Source organism: Manis javanica, chromosome 10 (genome assembly GCF_040802235.1).
Source record: "Manis javanica isolate MJ-LG chromosome 10, MJ_LKY, whole genome shotgun sequence".
NCBI lineage: Eukaryota > Metazoa > Chordata > Mammalia > Pholidota > Manidae > Manis > Manis javanica.
The window spans coordinates 22,643,205-22,662,018 of record NC_133165.1 but is presented as its reverse complement, the minus strand read 5'-3'; the positions used below and the strand labels follow the sequence as shown (position 1 = coordinate 22,662,018).

General features: G+C 37.0%; 1 protein-coding gene across 1 annotated transcript in view; it reads right to left on the bottom strand.

The window, feature by feature from the left end:
* LOC140843841 (uncharacterized) overlaps window positions 1-18,814 on the bottom strand; it is a 118,159-nt gene that overhangs the window by 3,733 nt on the left and 95,612 nt on the right. The window contains exons 2-4 of the mRNA XM_073214253.1: window positions 2,531-2,600; window positions 1,077-1,177; window positions 450-686 (exon numbers count right to left, since the gene is read on the bottom strand). Coding sequence (XP_073070354.1) covers window positions 614-686; window positions 1,077-1,177; window positions 2,531-2,600 — 244 coding nt within the window. The 3' untranslated portion in view covers window positions 450-613. The remainder of the gene's footprint in view (window positions 1-449; window positions 687-1,076; window positions 1,178-2,530; window positions 2,601-18,814) is intronic.

Genomic DNA, 18,814 nt, shown 5'->3' with positions numbered 1-18,814 from the left:
CCTATTTTAACTCCCATTGGATCTCCCTTAAGCACATCACCAAAATTTAGATTAAGTCAAGAAAAAAGTTTTGACCAATGGCTTCTTAATCTGTCGGTGAAAAGCAGCAACAAAACAAAGCTTTTATCCACCAGAAAATGTACTGAGCTTCCTTTGGGAAGGCAAACAAGACAGCAGATAGAGAAGCCACCCTAAGGGGGAAAAAAAGAAAGCAAAGGATTTTAAGAGTAACACCTGTCAAATGGAGCAGTAATGTGTACTGTTTGACAAAACAGGCTGGTGACTGTCAAAATAAATAATAAACCTTCCAGCTCTAATGACGGAACTACACTGAATGACTTCAGGGAAGCATCCAATAAAATGCAAAACTGAAAGGAAAATTGGAACGGTCGGCACAACCTCCCAGCAGCTAAATTTTAAGTAGTTTTGGAAAAACTCAAACCATTCACCAGGTTTCATGGCAGAGGGGAAAGTTCCCCAAACTCTTCGGGTTGAGCATTCCACTTCCATTAGGAAATCACGTCTCCTCTGATGGAGTGCCAAGAAGCTGGTTTCTGCTTTTTCAATACAGAAACAATCCTTCCGTGACGGCGGCATGCTCCGTGCAGACTATTCAGCGGACTGACAGTAATATCATCAGGACGAGCAGCCAGCACTGGACCCCTTTGGACGCAGAGCGAGGCAAACTGCAGAAAAGGCAGAGAGAGATCCACACAAGTTTATTTCTGATACCTTTCTACTTCCATTTTTTCCAAGTCGAGACACCTATTTTCCTTTTCCCATAGCTCTTAAGAGGGTCATCTTACAGTCCTTTTCCGGCAAGCAAGATTTTCTAACATGATTATAAAGAAAATTGCCCGAGTGTCTGCTGATAATGTTCTGACCCTTTCTAGGGGCAGTTTCATTTAAACAAATGGGTTTTTTTGGAGGCTCAAAACCTTTGGTAAATTCCTGCTCTAAAATTCAATAATCCCTCACAAATGGAAGAACACATTGTTAGCGGAAGAATTCTAAGCATCTGCAAAAATATAGTTCTGTAAAAGCCGTCTGGCTTCAGGAATTACCTACCCACTTACGCCTTGAGTTGTAAGCAGCAGAGGTGAATATGGGTTTGTTCCTCTGCTTGACTCCTTTTAAGGGCGCTTCTGTTCCCAGGCACAGCTATTCTCTGGCCTCCCTAGGTCAAAGTGAACGAGGGGAGAAAAAATACTAAACAGAAGATCCACTTCTAAGGAGGCGCCAGGTCTAGATATTACTTAGCCTTCAGTAATATGGTAATAAATTTTATTTATTTATGTCCTTGTATTATTTATTCTTCCTTCATCTGTTTTGTGCTTTATATTATATCGGCTCTAGTTCCAAATATACTTTTCATAAGGACTTGCTTCTGTTATATGCAACAAAAATTTGAAATGTGAGATAAGCAAAATATCAAATCTGAAAGCATATGTTTAATATTTGCTGCTTTCTAGCCAAAAATATTTGAAAAAAAATTATTTAAAAAAATATCCTGGCTATTTGGTTTATTCATTTTAAGCCTTATCTGGAGAGCTATGTTAGCCTAAAAACTGCTTTGTACATAATTTTGGCCACCATATTTATTAAAGCAAGAAACCAAGACATATTCAGATTGCAGAATGAATATTTGAACTTAGGACCATCCCAGATATAAGGGCACCGTCCGTATGTGCGTAAGTGAAATATCTATGACTCACAAATGGACAGGAACCAGGGTGCCTTTGCATCTTACTCAGTGATTTCAATATTCTAGGATGATTTGATTCACAAACCCATTTGGCTGATGCATCCTGCTCTGATAGAGGGGAATCCAACCCCGTCACTATCATGTCCAAAGTATCTTGCGCTTCCTGCAGCAATTATTTCTGCTTGGCAGGACTCTTCTCTAAAGCCTCCTCTGCTCGTTACTTTTGCTGCCTCTGCAGGGTCAGTAATGTGTCTGCCAGTAAAGTATTGTCTCTTTCCATTTCCTATGCCCATAACCACACGGAGTCGAAGCAGCTCCCCCGTTGGGCAAAGAGCATTTGTCCATTAATAACCGCACTGGTCTAGCAGCCAAATCCCTTGTTGAGGCTCTGGTCATGTTTAACTTGGACTACTATAACCACATTCTGTGCAGTCTCCAGGCCTTTGCTCTTCTTTCCAGCTTAAAGTGATCTGCGTTCTGCAGATCACATCATTTTCTAGATGGATTTAAGTTATGCCTGAGGGAAGGAGAAGCCTGGGCTTGGCTCCATTGCGTATAGGGAATTATGCTGTGGACTGGGGAGATGTGTGTCCAAAAGCAGCATTTAAGCACACGGTACGATGACAGAGACCCAGCTTAGTAGTTTTTGGCATTCCGGGAATCAGGAAATCTTAAGATTTTCTTACAATTTTAACAACTACGTTTGACAAATTGTGGGAATTTGCTCTGCCTGTGTCCCCCCTTATTACAAAGCACTGAAAAATACTTTGTGTAACTTCTGCAAGCTAAAAACTTCACCAAGGATACTGTCATGCCGTCACTCACCAACTTTGATGCAGCCAAATCAGCAGAGAGAATTCCTGAGAAGTTTCTCAAGCAATAAGTCCACGAAAATCTACAGATAAGAAAGAAGTAAAAGTAGGAGGTGTGTGAGTCAGTAATAGAAAAAGAGCAATTGTTGGCCACCGCTGAAAACTCTGTTTTATTTCCTGGCATCCTAGACATTTTTGTGGCTTATATTTTGGAATTACTATAGCCCTCTGTGAAAGCATTAATTCATTACCAAAAGGTGAGCCATTTCCTGTCTACCCAATTGTAGAATCAGACTAAGTACTATTTTATCAAAGGAACATTGGCTATCACCCAGCGTTAATCATTTTCAGAACAATTATGATTTACTTTAGACATGAGGCTGATGGATTTCGATTTCCAGATTTCATTTTGGTAAGTTTAAGCCTTATGTCTTATGTAAGATTATTGCTGGAAAGAGTGCTCCTCCAAATTGTCTTCCTGCATTCCTTTTGTCTTGATGTTTAAAAAAAATACAATTAATTACAGTCATGCTAGTGAGCCCATATGCGACTGCCAATGCTAACTCAAATATTGTTTGCATATAATCCTACACAGATGTGGAGCCAATAGGGAGCTGGTGACTGTGTGCTTTTACACGTCTTTTAGTTAAATTAAAACTCCAGAAGCTAAATCTTGTACTCTGGGACAGCACATGAATTTGACATTTCCTGGAAGTTACAACCATAAACCAATGAATAGACTGTATTCATCCATTTAAGTGGTTTGAGACTATGAAGGACTAAATATTTACAGTGTCTTTTATCCTAGGATACAATATAATGGTTTCATCCTCCAAATAGCTCTTTACTCCCAACGTGGCTGCATCCCACTTAGATTTTAGAGCATGCATTTCAAATAGTTTGTGTCTCAGTAACTACTTGTAAGGCCCAAGAATGACAAAACATACGACAAGAGTTCAAGGCATCGAAATCATGATTTTAGTGTTGATTGATGTCTTCCCTCCTGAATCTTGCTTATTTACCAAACTTTTCTCTAAATGTTCAGATAAGAAGAGGTATCTGTACACAAGCAGTTGTCAGAAGGAAGTCACTAACAGATCACCAGGCGTCTGCTTATAGAGGCAGGGTTATGCTCACAAATAGAGACTAGGCGACCGACCTTATGTGAATGAATCAGGACAAAGCCACAGCAGCCCCTATAGAAGCCGCTGAAGCAACATGCCCACTGAAAGCTGCATGAATGGCTTTGTTGTATATATGAAAACAAAAATATTCTCATAAAATCCATTATCTAGTCATTTGCTTTTCTTTTTAGAGTCCTCAAACTGTCTAAATGTTCTTCCTCTCATTATTTCCCTATCTACAGTCTTAAATCTTGCTGTTTGCTGGAAAGAAAAATGAGTTGATATATTTGGCTAATGTTATTCTTCCCCTCTCTCTCCCATGTAGGATGATAACTGAATCTAGTTTATTTTCAACATGGAAATATAGGAACAACATTAACTAGTTCCTTTTGCATTTGGCTCTACTTATCACAGATTTTCCCTTATACTAATATTCAGCCTTTTGCATAAAAGAAAAATAAGACATACTGACATAGACATTATCAAAATAAATTTATGGTTACCTTCCCTAAGGTGCACAAAAGGATATGATCTATGAGAACTTCTGTGCTAAGACTTCTGGAATGCTCCATTCATAGTGGTTGACCTCAACGATTATTTCATAAATCATTACCCTAAAGCACCTATCTAAAATGTTTTATAATGCCTTAGTTGGAAGATCTGTCAAACCATAGATTATATCATGATGAGGTTAGAGTCAAAATGAAAGAAATAAAGGCTTAGGGATTTTTTGATTTGTAATATACTGATCCTTAATGAATGTTCAATGAAAGTCATGTACACACAAACAGGTCATTTTTTTCTATCCTACAACAGGGAAGGGGGGAAGGGAGGAAGAAACATATACCACACCACACACACACACACACACACACACACACACACACACACACACATGCATACACACACACTCATTTCACACACACATGTGATTAAATGTAATGTTTATATAAGAAAGACTATGATATACTGGAGAGATGGTGAGCTGAAGTAAAACAAAACAAAGCAAATATTTAAAATGAAACTAAAACTCTCAGTTATTTGTTGGCTTTAATATTCAATTTCCTTATCTGTTATATGGGGATGATATCTGCTGTGTAATGCTTTACAAACTTATGAAAAGCATAAAATGAAACAGTGGGCTTGAAATAATTATGAAAATCAAGATCATCAGGTGATGAGAGGATATTAATTTCCTGAAAATGCTGGCACGATAGGGTATATGGGGTAAGACCTTGTGTCTGCCTTTGAAGAGCCCTCATATGGGAGAATCAGATGCATAGAATGCCAAGGATTAACTAGCAGGGAGTGCTCACTGCCTGGGACATGCCAGAAAACCACACAGAAAAGGCAACATTTGGATTTGCTATGAGAGGTAAAGTAGGGGTTCTCCAAGTAGAGAAGAAAGAGAACAGTTACTCCAAACAGAGGGAACACACACTGACAAGCATGAAAAATCACAATGAATTCATCAAACTTGTGGCCAAAATGGGGGGATAGAGAGGTAATGAGTGAGTGTTGGCTAAAAATTGACATATCAGAGTCATGTATGTGTTAATCTAATAGTCAAGATTGCATTGCTTAATTGATGGAGAGCTCTTGGATTTTTGAAGTGAAAAATGTATAAGATGATGTGTATTTTTGAAAAAGACATTCATCTCAGGTCAGCCGTGTGGACCTATTTTGGACAGGATTGGTAGAGAGACCAAAGAATGAGAAAAATGGCTAGGAAGTCATTACAATATTCAGAAAGAAAAAAAATTACTGTCTATGTTAATTTGGCTTTCCTGTAGAAAGTAAAGAAGGGATGTATTTCAGAGATGGATACATGGTAGATTTAATAAGATCCAGTAACCATTTACAGTTGGAGAGGAAGGAAAAGCTGTGGTATGTTGGTGTATTAGGAATGTCTCGTATATAAAATGGGTATAATTCTTTAAGCATGTACTTAAAATTTTACCATTATGAAAGGAATCCAGTGTTTTGGTGTGGTTCTCTGTGACAATAACTAGTTTACTTTCTATTTGACCCCTGTTCCCCATAGCACATAAAGTATTTTAAAACTACACAGAGCAGATACAAGCTGGCAGTCCCTTCCCTTTAGTAATATCAGAGGTGAGATATGGAAGCTTTAGGAAAAATCCCACTGTGCCTACCCTCTTCTATTCACACTCTCACATGAAGTGCAGTCAACCATGTCCTAGGATTTGGGCAACAGTCTTTCTGACATGATTGGTGGAGTGATTGTGAATCACCATGACATATGTCTCCCGTCTCCCGAATGTCTCCTTTTTCACCCAGTTCACTGATATACTTTGCTCAAGGGTGCAGATGTTCATGGTAAAAACTTACTTAACTCAGCTCTTTCCTCGTGTTTAATCCATGACCTTAAAATGCCTGTGTTGTTCCTGTGTGGACATCCAACGCTCCAACCTACAACAAGGAAGGAATTGAACCTAATTAATTCCTGTTTTTAACACTCAGCACTGCCTCCTAAAAATATAGACATTTAATAAATGTTTTGGTGATAATGGAATAATTTATCTCTTCCAGGGTGCATCCCTTTCAACTGAACCAAGCACAGCATACATTATACTGATTTAGGGAGGATAAATGTAATTCCATGACAATTAAAAATGATAGGAGGAGTAAAAACCCATCTATCTGCCTAATAACTAAACTTCAGTGGTAAAGAATTAATAATTCTAGTGGAATTTGTTAGTGGAAAAGCCTTTTATTTTAATATATGTTACAAATTCAGGGGAGGTTGACTATCCCTGCTAACATAGTGTCCAGACATCTGAGCCCAACTCAGTGAACTCAAGTAAAGGACAGGATCAGTATTTTCACTCTCGACCAAAGGAAAACATGATTATTTCCTTGCTTAAATTAATTTGAACTTTTATTACATTGTTTTTAATATGGTATACAAATCATATAATTTGAGCCACACGTACACAGTTGATATATATGTGTGTGTGTACATTTTATCAGGTGTAATATATATATTATATATATATGCATACATTCCCCTTGTAAAATAGTTACTTTTCATTATGGTTTGTTACTGAGAAGATCATTATATTCAACTTTCAAGTCTGAAAGTTGCTTACCAACTGAAATAGGTATATAGAGAAATTAAAACAAGTTTTTATTGATACAGACTTAAGAATTAGATTGTTTTAACTGATGTGGTAGTTTGTGCATGGGTTTGTGTTTTTTTTTTTTTTTTTTTTTAATACCTGCACAAGTTGAACCATGTGGTTCCTAGAAACTGTTTGCTGAAAACGCTGCTGATTGGTTGACGCTTCTTTTGAATAGTCATATAATCTGTACTGTAGGCTTGGAATAAAGGGGAAAACATCTCAAAGTGAAGAAAATCGGAATTCCTCATTCTTACTAGAACATATTTTGGAAATGTTCTATTTCAGTTAATATGTCTCACCAAACAATGGAAAAATTAAAATACAGTGTAATACTATGTCCTAGTTTACTGAGTAATTTCTGTTTGTTCAGTTCTCAGAGCAGAAGCTGTTTTGGTTATTTCAATGACTTGGAAAAAGTGTTACCCGCATATTTGCAAATCAAGCATATTAAAATTACTACTGTCATGGTAATATACTCGTTATTAATATATAATACAAATTCCATTGAAATATTTTGCTGTAGTTATTGTTGTGGTAGATAGCTCTAAAGAAGAAGCAAAATATTCAAGTCACTAGTTTTTAGTTTACATCAGAAATAGGATATTTAAAATTTCATTTATAGAATTTTAAACCATGCAGTTGATTTTGGAGATACCACTGAAAGACTTATTTAAGTGAGACATTCTTATTTTAGAAAATGCAGTTCTCATTTTATCATTTACAGTTGTGTTCCAGTAAAGTTGCTTTTTCCTGTGATTTAATTTTATCCACAGAAAAATTGCCTCTGACGTGTCTGCGTTTCCCTCCCCACTCCAGCTCTGTCCTTACGTGTTTCACAACCAGCAGATTTACTCTGGTGCTGTTAGCAATTTCTGCCACCAGAGAAAGTTATGCTTTTTTCCCCCTGTGGCTCCCTTGCAAAGGTTTAAGAGAAACTGAGCTACATTTCAGTGCAACCTGACATTTCTGTCTGGTGAAATTACTTAGTTGTTTCTTTTAAAATTTTATTTTTATGCCTGAAAATCAATAGCCATTGTTGGTTCATATGGACATTTCGAGACAAATTTTAGTATTACTGGTAGTATTTCACTTGAGTTAACATTTTTATTTATATATTTGATTATTAAAAGGTTTTCTGAATTCATTATTAGAGTTATCATGCCATCCAGTGCAATGACCTCCAAAATATATGTTTCTACTTGTATACTGATAATCAATAGGAAAATAGCATTCAAAACATAAAGTTTAATTTTTCCCACTGAGGGGACCTCATTGGATCCAAGTGCTGCCACTCAATCCCCTCTGACAAGTCATTTGAATCACTCGGGGTTTTCCTGTTTGTGAAGGTAGAATCAAAAGATTTGTACTTGATTGCCTTAAAACTCATTTAAGAGAAAGATATTGATTCCTTTGTATGCCTCCACTTTGGGGATACAAATGTTACTATAATAAAATTAATAATAATGATAATAAGAATTCACCAAGTGCTTTCTAGGTATCAGACATTGTGATATCAGTAAGGGTAGGGCAGGCTATGCCATTGTAAAACAATCTCCAAAGCACGGGTTGGTCAGCAGCCTGCATCCATATGAAGGCCTAAGGTGAAGGAGGCCCCTTCTCAATAAATGTTTCCATAGTCATTCCAGCAGGGGGTGGGAGATGTGGCAACTCTTAATTGGCTCACCTTAAAGCTTCTGCAGGCAACTACCTTTGTCCAGCATTGATGAGCCAAAGCAAGCCACCAGGCCATGCCTAACTCCTATCACACATCAAGAATAAACAGAACATGTGTGAGATTTGAAGGTCCTTTTCAACCCTCAGTGTGAGGACTCTGCCAATTCCTTAGTGTGTGTGTGTATATATATATTCACTCCAAATATTTCAGGACTAGGGAAATCACAGAAGAAACAACCCTGAATAATTTAGTATGAGATTGACCTTGCCAAGATTTCGTCTCTCACCTGCTCTCCATTAGTCCCTCACTGACCAATGGATTACACAGCTCCATTCAGACCTGAGGTATTTAGCAATCACAGAAGGTCTGCTTATTTGATTTTTCTTTGTCACATTATTAAGGGATAATAGCCTCTGGAGAAGACTGTGAGGAAAATTCACAGTGAAGAGCTGAGGCCCTTTCTCAGGGGCTTTCCTCAAAGGTGGGGTGGCCTCCTTGCCAATCAAGTCATTGTGGGTCCATCAGATAATTTAAGTTTTAAAATTAAACAAGAGGCCATGAAATCCACCATAGTTCTTCAAGTCTTGTTTTTGTTCAGTAGTCCTGGAATTGCTCTGCCTGGTCAAGTCAAAACAGCACATTAAGAGGCTGCTCAGCTATTTCATTTCCAGTGCCCTGGGAATAATTAGCCACCACTATAGACCTCTCTGGCTAATTATGGCAATTGTGCCGGCCATACTTCAAAGGTTACATGCCAACACCTCACCCCTACCACTCTGGGAGCCCATCATTTCCACTATGGAACCTCATTCCATTGTAGCAGACCTGTCTTCTCTAGTTCATGGAAAACAACCACTGTAACCCTTTTTACAAATTCTGATGATCCCTCGGTAATGTATTCCTCAATGGCTTAGTGAAGAGAATTTCCTACAAGCCAACAACTCTCTTGGTGTAGAAGAAGTTCCATTCTGGAGGAACCCCTGAGCTATCTGTCTGTGCTGTGCTGGGACCTAATACTCCCTTGGGGCATCGGGTCAATGAGGGATGTTGGGAGTGGATACTAAAAAGAATCAGCATCTTGTTGTGAAGTATTTACACCAGGTAACATCATTTATACTTTCATTGGTTTTTGTTTGTTTGTTTTTTTAGTGTGAGTTCTCTTTTATTTGCATGTTCTCTTAGGCAGGAATGAGTGGTTGTTGAGGTAGGATGACAGGAGGGGCTGCACTGTCAGAAAGGCATGTCCAGGTATATTTGAGGGTTCAAATTCTCAGCCTCACCTGTGTCTGTCTAACTGAGGTCAAGCCACATCTTAGGGCCCAGCCACCCCTCTTAATTTATCATGAGTCCTGGTGGGAATGTGCAGTTTAGTTTTGCAAATCTGTAACTTTCACAGTCAGGCTTCATTCTTCTTCACATAGTGTCTAAGGAGCCGTCAAATACCGCCCAGTTTTGAAACATACTGGCCATCCAGGATGTAGTGGAAAAGTACGTACTGTAGATTATGAGAGACCTGAGTTCAAGTCCTTCCTCTATTAGAACTGTTAGTTGTCTAGTTACTTAAGCTATCTGGGCCTCATTCTTTTAATTGTTAAAATGTGAGCACTTTTTTTCTCCATGGTAAGTGTGTAAGGAGCAAATGAAAGGACACATGTAATATGCCTAGTCAAACACTAGTCAAAATCCTTACTGGGAATTCCTGTCCTCCCTCTTTCCACCTTTTCCCCTTGGTTTCCCCACTCCCTTTCTTTTACCTGCCTCTGTGTAATTTTCCAAGACATTACTATCCCCACTTCACCTCAGAATTTCAAACCTTCTAAATGCCCTGCCTTTAAGGAAATATAAAAATGCTAGAGGCCCCATTGTATGTCCTTCTGGTATCCCCAAACAGGGAAAACATTATAAGAGAAAGTATTAATAAAGCTTTGTGAACATCTTGGGAAGGCAATAACTCCAATATTTATGCAAAACTTTGTAACATTAGCTATGTAAACAAAATGAAAAGTTTTATTAGAGATAATAAATATTACACATTTCAATTCTGTTAATTTTAAGGACACCATTTCTCAAATATAAAATAGGAGTTAGAAACCTCGAATTTCAGTATTTGGGAACACTGTCTGCCCTTTGGGGCTAATTCTGATTCTGATTATGTGCTTTGTTTTGTTTTTTTTTGCTTCTTGTTAATATTCTCATTAATAATTTGTAAAGAATTAATAGTCCCGGAAGGGAAAGATCTTTTCTTTTTTCTTATTCTTATTTACTATACAAACAGCCATTTGTTTGATTCCAATTTTATTCAGTGATTCCAAATTGGTCAATAAAATGCTAATGATTACCAACATACTATATTTCTCACTTGGAGATCATCATTTAATTCTAAGAAATACCAGTTGGATACTTGTTAAAACAGCAGGAACTAATTCACATATTCAAGCTAAATAAATAAAGTTTGATTGCATGTTTGTTCCACTCAGCTTTGATAACCAGCACTGTGAGAGAAGTGATCCATGTAAATTATCTTGAAAATGTCTGATAACCAGGTCTCAGTGATGAAACTAATATGTCAAAACAGTGTTATGGGTATAAATATCACTTGTTTGTGTCCACTATAAATGGACTGTAGACTTGAAACTCACATTCTGAAATTCTAGGGCAGCTCTATTAGACTTAGCAATATTAGACCTGTAATAGAGACTTTCCAGTGCTTATAGACAACTCAATCTTTTCCAAATGCTCTCCTCTGTGTGTGTGTAAGCTTACATCCTGCCAATATGAAAAAATCCTCCTAAGCATAAGGATAATTCTAGAACTTCACAAGACAATTTCCATTGCCTTAACATAAGGATGGGTTGAAGGAAATACTTAATGTTCACTTTGAAATAGACTTCCATAGGGCCTCTACTTTGAAGTTCTTTTGATTTCCTGGGGAAATCCACACTTTCAGAAATTCATTCTTAAATTGGTTCCTAATAAAACATCCCTCAGAGTTCGCTTTAGGGAAATATGACCACAGTCTTTTTGTGATAAACTCAGGTGACTAATACCCCAATACAGTCTTCCTATCTGCTGTTTACATTGAAATCAGCAAAGTGTCTATGTATTTACCCTACTAGTGGTTTATTTTGTAGCTTTCTTTTACAATAGTGAAGAAAGTATGGAACATCAAAAGTTCAGCTGCTTATATTGATGTTTTACCAAACAGCACATAGTAAATAATGTGAAAGTACTAGTTTGTTTATTTTTAAAATTTACTGTAATCCATTAAAAGTAATCAGGATCTCAGCAGAATCGAAAATTTAAATGTGAAAGTGACATGCCGTGAACCTCTTATTAAGAACTGAAGAGAATAGTAAAGGAAGTGAAGATGTCCTATAAATAATTTTAATAGGCCCAGTAAGGTCATGGAGTGGTTCTCTGGTCACTGATTATTTTCTGTGTGCAGTTGCCAGATCACTATCTTCATGTAACCCTCTTTCTCCAATGCCATGAATACACAGGGAAAATATTTTTAAAACAGGTTCTTTAAAATACAGCTTCCCATTTAACAATCCTTTTGCCTAGATACTTTGTGCATTTGCTAGAGATCAGTCCCCAGTGTCTGAATGAAATCCCAGAAGGATAGAATAATCGATACAGGCTTCTCCTTGACATATAAGAAGTAGATACAAAGATTTTAAAGTTGCAATGATGAAAACAAACTCCAGTACTTCCTACTGTTCATAAGGCTTTTCTATTATTACTAAGAGTATCTGATGAAGATTTTGACTGGATTTCTAAATTCCAAAGTGCCAGTGTCAGCAGTGTTACCACTTTCATATACTTATACACAGAACGATTCAACTCAACTGAGGTGACTGCCTGGGTCCTAGTTTGATATGTATTTGTGTAGAGAAGCATTATAACTTATTTCTCTGGCATAATTGGAGAGGACATAGTGAGCTGTCTTTAATATGTCTTAACAACAGGGAGGATCCTGAAATAGAGCTGAATTGGAAACCATCAGTTTTAAATGAAAAAAAAAAAAGAACACAAACAATATTAAAGTGGATAAAAGAGACTCAGAACCCCAAGAGAAATGTTAAAAGGCTAAAATCTGAAAAATGTTTTTAAAAAGGTGATAGCAAACTAACAAACATATATGGAACATCTGGTGTATGCAGAACACCATGCTCGACACCAGTTCAGTGATAAGTTCTTTACCATTTTGTGTGGCTGTGCCCAAGAGATAATCACTTATCAATGTGTCAGCAATTTAGTTGTTATTCTGTGGGGTTTTGAAAAGATAAAAATAAAACCACTTTTCACTTGATACTCCGGATAATGAAAAGTTAAAAGAAAACTATCTCATTATGTTTCCTATTTGTACAGCCCACATAAGGACTTGGAGCCTGAACTCTATTCTACATCACACAGATTTATGCACTTACTATGTACTGAGAGCTGCTCTATGCTTTAAAAACACTGCCATTAATTGAGTACCTAGTAGGTGAAGACAGTGTTTAGTGCTTCATATGTATTAGCAATTCTAGAAGCCAGTTATAAATATCCCTATTTTATAACAGTAGGACTCCTACAGTCAGAGAATTATGCAAATTAACTGAGCTCACCCAGCTAATGAGGGGGTGGGGCAAACAGGGAATCACTGTGACCCCACAGTTAATACTTGTTCTGCTAAATTTCAGAGTCACCCTCAGAGGCATTGGGATGCTCATGACAAAAATGCTCCATCAAGGTCTTGGGTGAATCTATACCTGCAATCTCATCACAATATTCAATAAACTCATCCACCCTTATAGTTGACTAATTATATCGCCATGCATCGAAATGCACTCTTTTTCATTTCTTCAAACAGAAATGATCATGTCAATATAACAGGAAAATTACTAGTTGCTGTTCTTTCTATGTACACAATACTTTTGTTTCCTGAGATTAAAGAGCACCTCTAAAACAATAGCTTATTGGTGTTTAATATCTCAGTGATGCAAGTGCACTGTTGATAAGAATGTTTAGTTGTAGTTCATTATTTCTTATCTTCCTTTTATTCCCATTCCAAAGAAGGCTTTATACAAATTTGAAAATCCAGTTCACTTAAGATGCTCTATTAGAGGTTAAAAATCAACTTGGGCTAAAATCCAGACAATAGTAATGGTGAGAAAGAATATAAATAAGTAACTATAAAATGTTGATGTTATAATTGAAGGAATATGAGAGAGTAGATATCCAAATTTCCTTGAAAATAATTTATGGGAGAAAAAACTTTAAAGTTTTAATTCTCTAAATATATGGAATGTCTACCATGTGCCTTGATCAAATAGTGTTGAGTAAATAAAATGGGTACAGTGGCCAAAAACACAGAGCTTACAGACCTTGAAGTAGAGCTACACAAATAAGTATATAATTACAGAATACTACAATTCTAGGAAGAAAAGGAGAGAATGCCAAAAAAATTATAATGAGGTAAGAACCATTACAGATTGAGAAATTACAGAAAAACTCACAGAAAATAGCATTTCAGGTAAGCACTGGAGGTTAAGTAAGAACAGACAGGAGAAAAATGGAAAGGGGAATGCTCTAGGCAGACTGCTACAAAGTGTTTAGCACATTTAGAGAACTTAAATTCTCCGTTGAAGCCTGTGACCCAGTCAGAAGCTGGAGCAAGATGATATCTTTTAAATAACCAATGATTCTGTAGATGGTAGGCCTAGCTTAACAATTTTTATGTCATACTAAGGGAAAGACATTAAGGTTTTTAAACATGGGATAAAGATCATTTGATTGAGATACAGTGGTATCATTAATTTAATTAAAACAAGTTGCAAATGTGTATACAAATATATGGATTATGTTGCTTGTCTGTAAGTTTTCATGTATGCCTTTAAATTCCTCCTATCTCATCACTTGCTGATTTTGAGTTGGGGGGAGTGAGGGGTAAGCAAACTTTTGATCCTATAAAGATTAATCAGATATGATAGTTACAGTTTCTTTGATATTTAATTTCTCTTGGATAAAAACACCCTCTCTCTCACCAAGCTACCTACCTACCTCCCAATTCTCTCTCTCTAAATTGTCATTTGGATATTTCCGAGGTACAGGGTGAGCTCAGGGGCTGGGAAATGGAGAAGAAAGTGTGGAGATTTTCACATTCTCTTCTTTCTCTGGCCTTCTCCCTCAGTTCCTCTCCCTCCACTCTATTCCCTATTCCCCCAAATCAGAAAGGGGAAAGTGTTCAGGTCAGTTCCTCTCTGCAAAATCCTCCTAAAGCACTTATTGCTTTAGGAAGCAGTGCTCATTGCCACACATGGAAGGAGAACTTTTTATCAACAAAAGAACACACCATAAAATGATCCCTCAGCCCTTGACTCTTATAAAGATGAAGGTAAAGATGAGAGAATTCAGATTACAAATTCTCAACAAAATTCACTACCGAGCAATTGTCTCACTGCAAAATCCCCTCATGAAGATTGGAAGACGAATATGTTTTCCATATTTCTCAGTCTTCTTTCTGCAATAGATCCTAATCTGCACAGCTCACCCACTAGATGTTGTGACACTCTGGCGCTTCTAGAATGCTGGGACAAAAGTAATCAGAAGGCAAAAGAGAAAAGCTCTTATACGATTTTTAAATTATTACATGAACCTTGTATAATTTGTGAAGATTGTCTAGAAGACAGAGGAAGGTGGTTCGCCCTGTAATGGTGGCAGAGGAGATAGTGAGAAATGAAAGAGCAGAATAGACAGCAATGCAAACAGTAGTTAGGTACACAACAATAGCCAGCTAAGAGGCAGACAGAGAGAGGAAGAGGCTAACATTTTACCATAAATCTTAATCAAAAAGTTTACTGTACCCCTCAGTTCTTAAAAATTTGCATACATTTTAAGTGTTTGAAAAATATTTGCATTGACATCCACCATATCAGAAAGAGCAAGCATCTTCTTATCACTAGTACAGTTAAGAGAATTTTCTTATATTTCTTCAGAGTTTTGGAAAGACTGTCTTCAATGATATTCTTCTGATTTTATTTTTTTAAAACCTACAATACTCAGATAATACACTCTTCCGTGGCTGACAAAAATAAAACTGTCTACTTTCATGGCTGAATTACTATTAAGTCCTAATGCTAACATGATTTTATTTGTAATCATGTTTCCCCAGTGCTGTTTATGTGGGCCATGATATCAAAGATATACTTTCTGATTTGCATGTCAACTTGATAATTTTATCTGTTTGAAGAAATAAATGTTTTTTTATCACCTAATAATTCAAATTCTAAAAGAGAGAAATTATGTATTATATGTACATTCAGACAGATTCTATAGGATGCCAACAGTTAATGGAAGGTTAAAATCTTCTATATTAGGTTCGTCAAAAAGTATTTTTTAGGCACTTACATGTCAGGTACTGTTCTAGACTCTTGAATTATAACAATGAACAAATTCAATGAAGGCCTGGTCATCATGAAGCTTCTAACCCAGACATGTAATATAGTAAATGAGCAAATTTATTTTCCATACTGGAGAGTAATAAGTGCTTTGAATATACATAAGCCTGGGAAGATGGATCGAGAACTCTGGTTAAGGATTTAATTGCAATTTTAAACAGGCGAGTTCAAGGAAGATCTCATCGGAAAGTGCCGCTTATGCAAATGGTGAAGGAGGTTAGAGAGCAAGCCTGTATCTACCAGAAGAAAACTCCAGAAAGATAGAGCAGCATGTACGGAAGTTATGAGGGGAATGTGGCTTGTGTACGGGGCAGTGAGGCCTGTGGAGCTGGGGAAGAGTAGAAGAGAAGTCAGCACAGCGCGGGGAAGCCGGACCAGGGCCAGCCGCGTGCACTGGACAAGAAGTGGCCCCGCAAAGCTCATTGGCTCTGCCACTGCCTCAAACACACAGACATGTGAAGAGAGTAACTGTCAAAATCTAGCTATGCAATTTGTGGTGACTTTAATAAAAATGTCTTTCTTCCAGAAATGAGAGGTTTCCAGTTGTCTCATCTTTTAATTCAAATACTTTTTTAATGTTATCTATGTACCGGACATTATATTAGCCTCCTATTGGGTGAAAAAATACATACTTCAGGCCTGAAATGCAGTTACTCTCAAGTTTTGGGGTATGGAAACACCTGGAAGGCTTGCTAAGAATAGATTTATAGCATTCCCCAGAGATACTGATTCAGAAGTTCTAGAGTGCAAACAATGTCTTCATTTTAGTAGACAGGCTCCTTCACTTCAATCAAGATAGTGTAGGGGCCACAGGTTGAGAATTATTCAGATGGTGTGTTGTAGCTTCAAAACAGTGACAGGTAATACATTGTCAGAATTGTGCTTGAGAATACATGATTATAATTAAAGGACACTTGGGTCTTAATTGAATACCCATCCTCCTAATTAGGGGACGTTGGACTGATGAAGTTTACACCTGATAGATATTTCTCTGTGATGCAGAAGGCAAGATGATTTGCCGAGAGTGAGAAGGGAGTAAATGGCTGAGAGTAAAATTTAGGAAATACGCGTGGCGTAGAAATCAATGATGCAAGAAGGAAAACTGCAGTAAATAACCTTGTTGAACCGACCATCTGTACTAGGCTCTGTTGCACAGGATTCTCATAAAATCCTTTCACATCTCACAAGGAAGTTTGTACAGCCCATTAATGAGTAACCAGAGTCTTAGACAAGATAATAACTTGTTCTTGCTTATTCAGGTAGAAAAAAGGATTGTAAAGCTGAGCTTCAAACCCACATCCCTCTACTGCCAAAGCCATGTCCTCACCATCGTACTGCCTGCCTGCCTCAGGAACAATAAAATAATTTTCAAACAGCAAGAGCGACCCCAGCTGTGTAAGGAAGCTTTTACATTGAAGTTTTAAATTCCGTTGTCCATCTTCCACATATTGGTCTTCGCCCTGCTCTTTTTAACTCCCACTTTCATATCAGTCCTTTAAAGATAAATGCCACGTGTGCTCAAATCTGTATATCCAAGACCAGGTCTGAAGTAGTTTGGGCTACTCCAGCTGCCGCTAAGTCCTTGCATAAATGCCCAGATTTTTAACATAGTTGGTGCCCATTTATTTTCTCCATCTTTAACATGAAAATAGAACTGGTGCTAACTCACAAAGTAGTTATACATATAGAGAGACCCATATATATTTGCTCTCTATATATACACATAGCTATATAAATAACATGTATGTGCACATGCATAAAGACACATGTGTGTGTATATATATATATATATATATATATATATATATATATGTATATATATGTAAACTGCTTAAAATCATGTGTGGTGCTGTGTAAGCTGTGTGTTTTACCATCGTCATCATGAGCATCATCGTTGTCGCCACCAATCATCTGGCTTATAATTGTACTGACTCCTCAGCATTTGCATCCCTTCTTATTTTCTGAATTATACTACTTTAAGTATGAATTTATCTCTTCCTTAATTACAAAATATAAAAATAAAGCCTATGGATACCACCCTCATACTCTTACAGAAAAGAGCTAGTACCCAATACTTACGCTGAAATGAAAATGCTTCTACCTTTCTACTTTTATATGGAAAGTATTGCAGTTTTTGTACTAATTTCCTTCTGGAATGCAAGGTATAAACCCAAAGAACTAAATAGAGGCCCTAACTCATTTTCCTCTTTGATAATTTACTGCGGGGCCTTTTAATTTGCCTTGGACATTTTTTTTAAACATAGTATTTTACATTTAAATCAGAATGAAGCACAGAGATTCCTTTCTCAGAAAGTAGAGAGGAAAAGCCTCCCAGACCTGGGGAGCATCTCAAAAGTGATAACCTTCATCCCCTGGCCAAACAGGGCTGAGGATGTTTCCCAGCCCAGACTGATAAACAAGGATTGCCTTTTTCTTGGGCAAGTGACTAGTCAAGTGGCCTATAGGACAAAGAATAGCTGGAGTTCACTCCAGTTAGGAGAGGCTATTTGAAAAGGTAATTTCTTCAATAGCAGGATGATTTGTAAGAGTTCTGCATAGTAATAATTCTATATAAGAACTCAGCTCTAAAGCACTCGTGCAAGAAATATTTAAATAATTCAATAAAGAGGAAAATTACATCTTAGTCTAAGTGGTACCTATTTTTAGATAGACACTGATGCTGAACTTCTAGAACACACCTATACATTCAAATAGTTTGAATCTTGTTAAATTCCTTCTAATGATGAGGAGTAGTCCGAATCCAGGGTAATGTTTCTTTCTATGTTTAGATGGGGATGATATGACAAAGAAAGATAGGAAATCATATTTTACTCTCTTTTTAGCTATTGAATTCAGAAGAGTTGTCAAAGTAATGAATTAAAATGAACATTTTCGTAAATTGAGCTACAT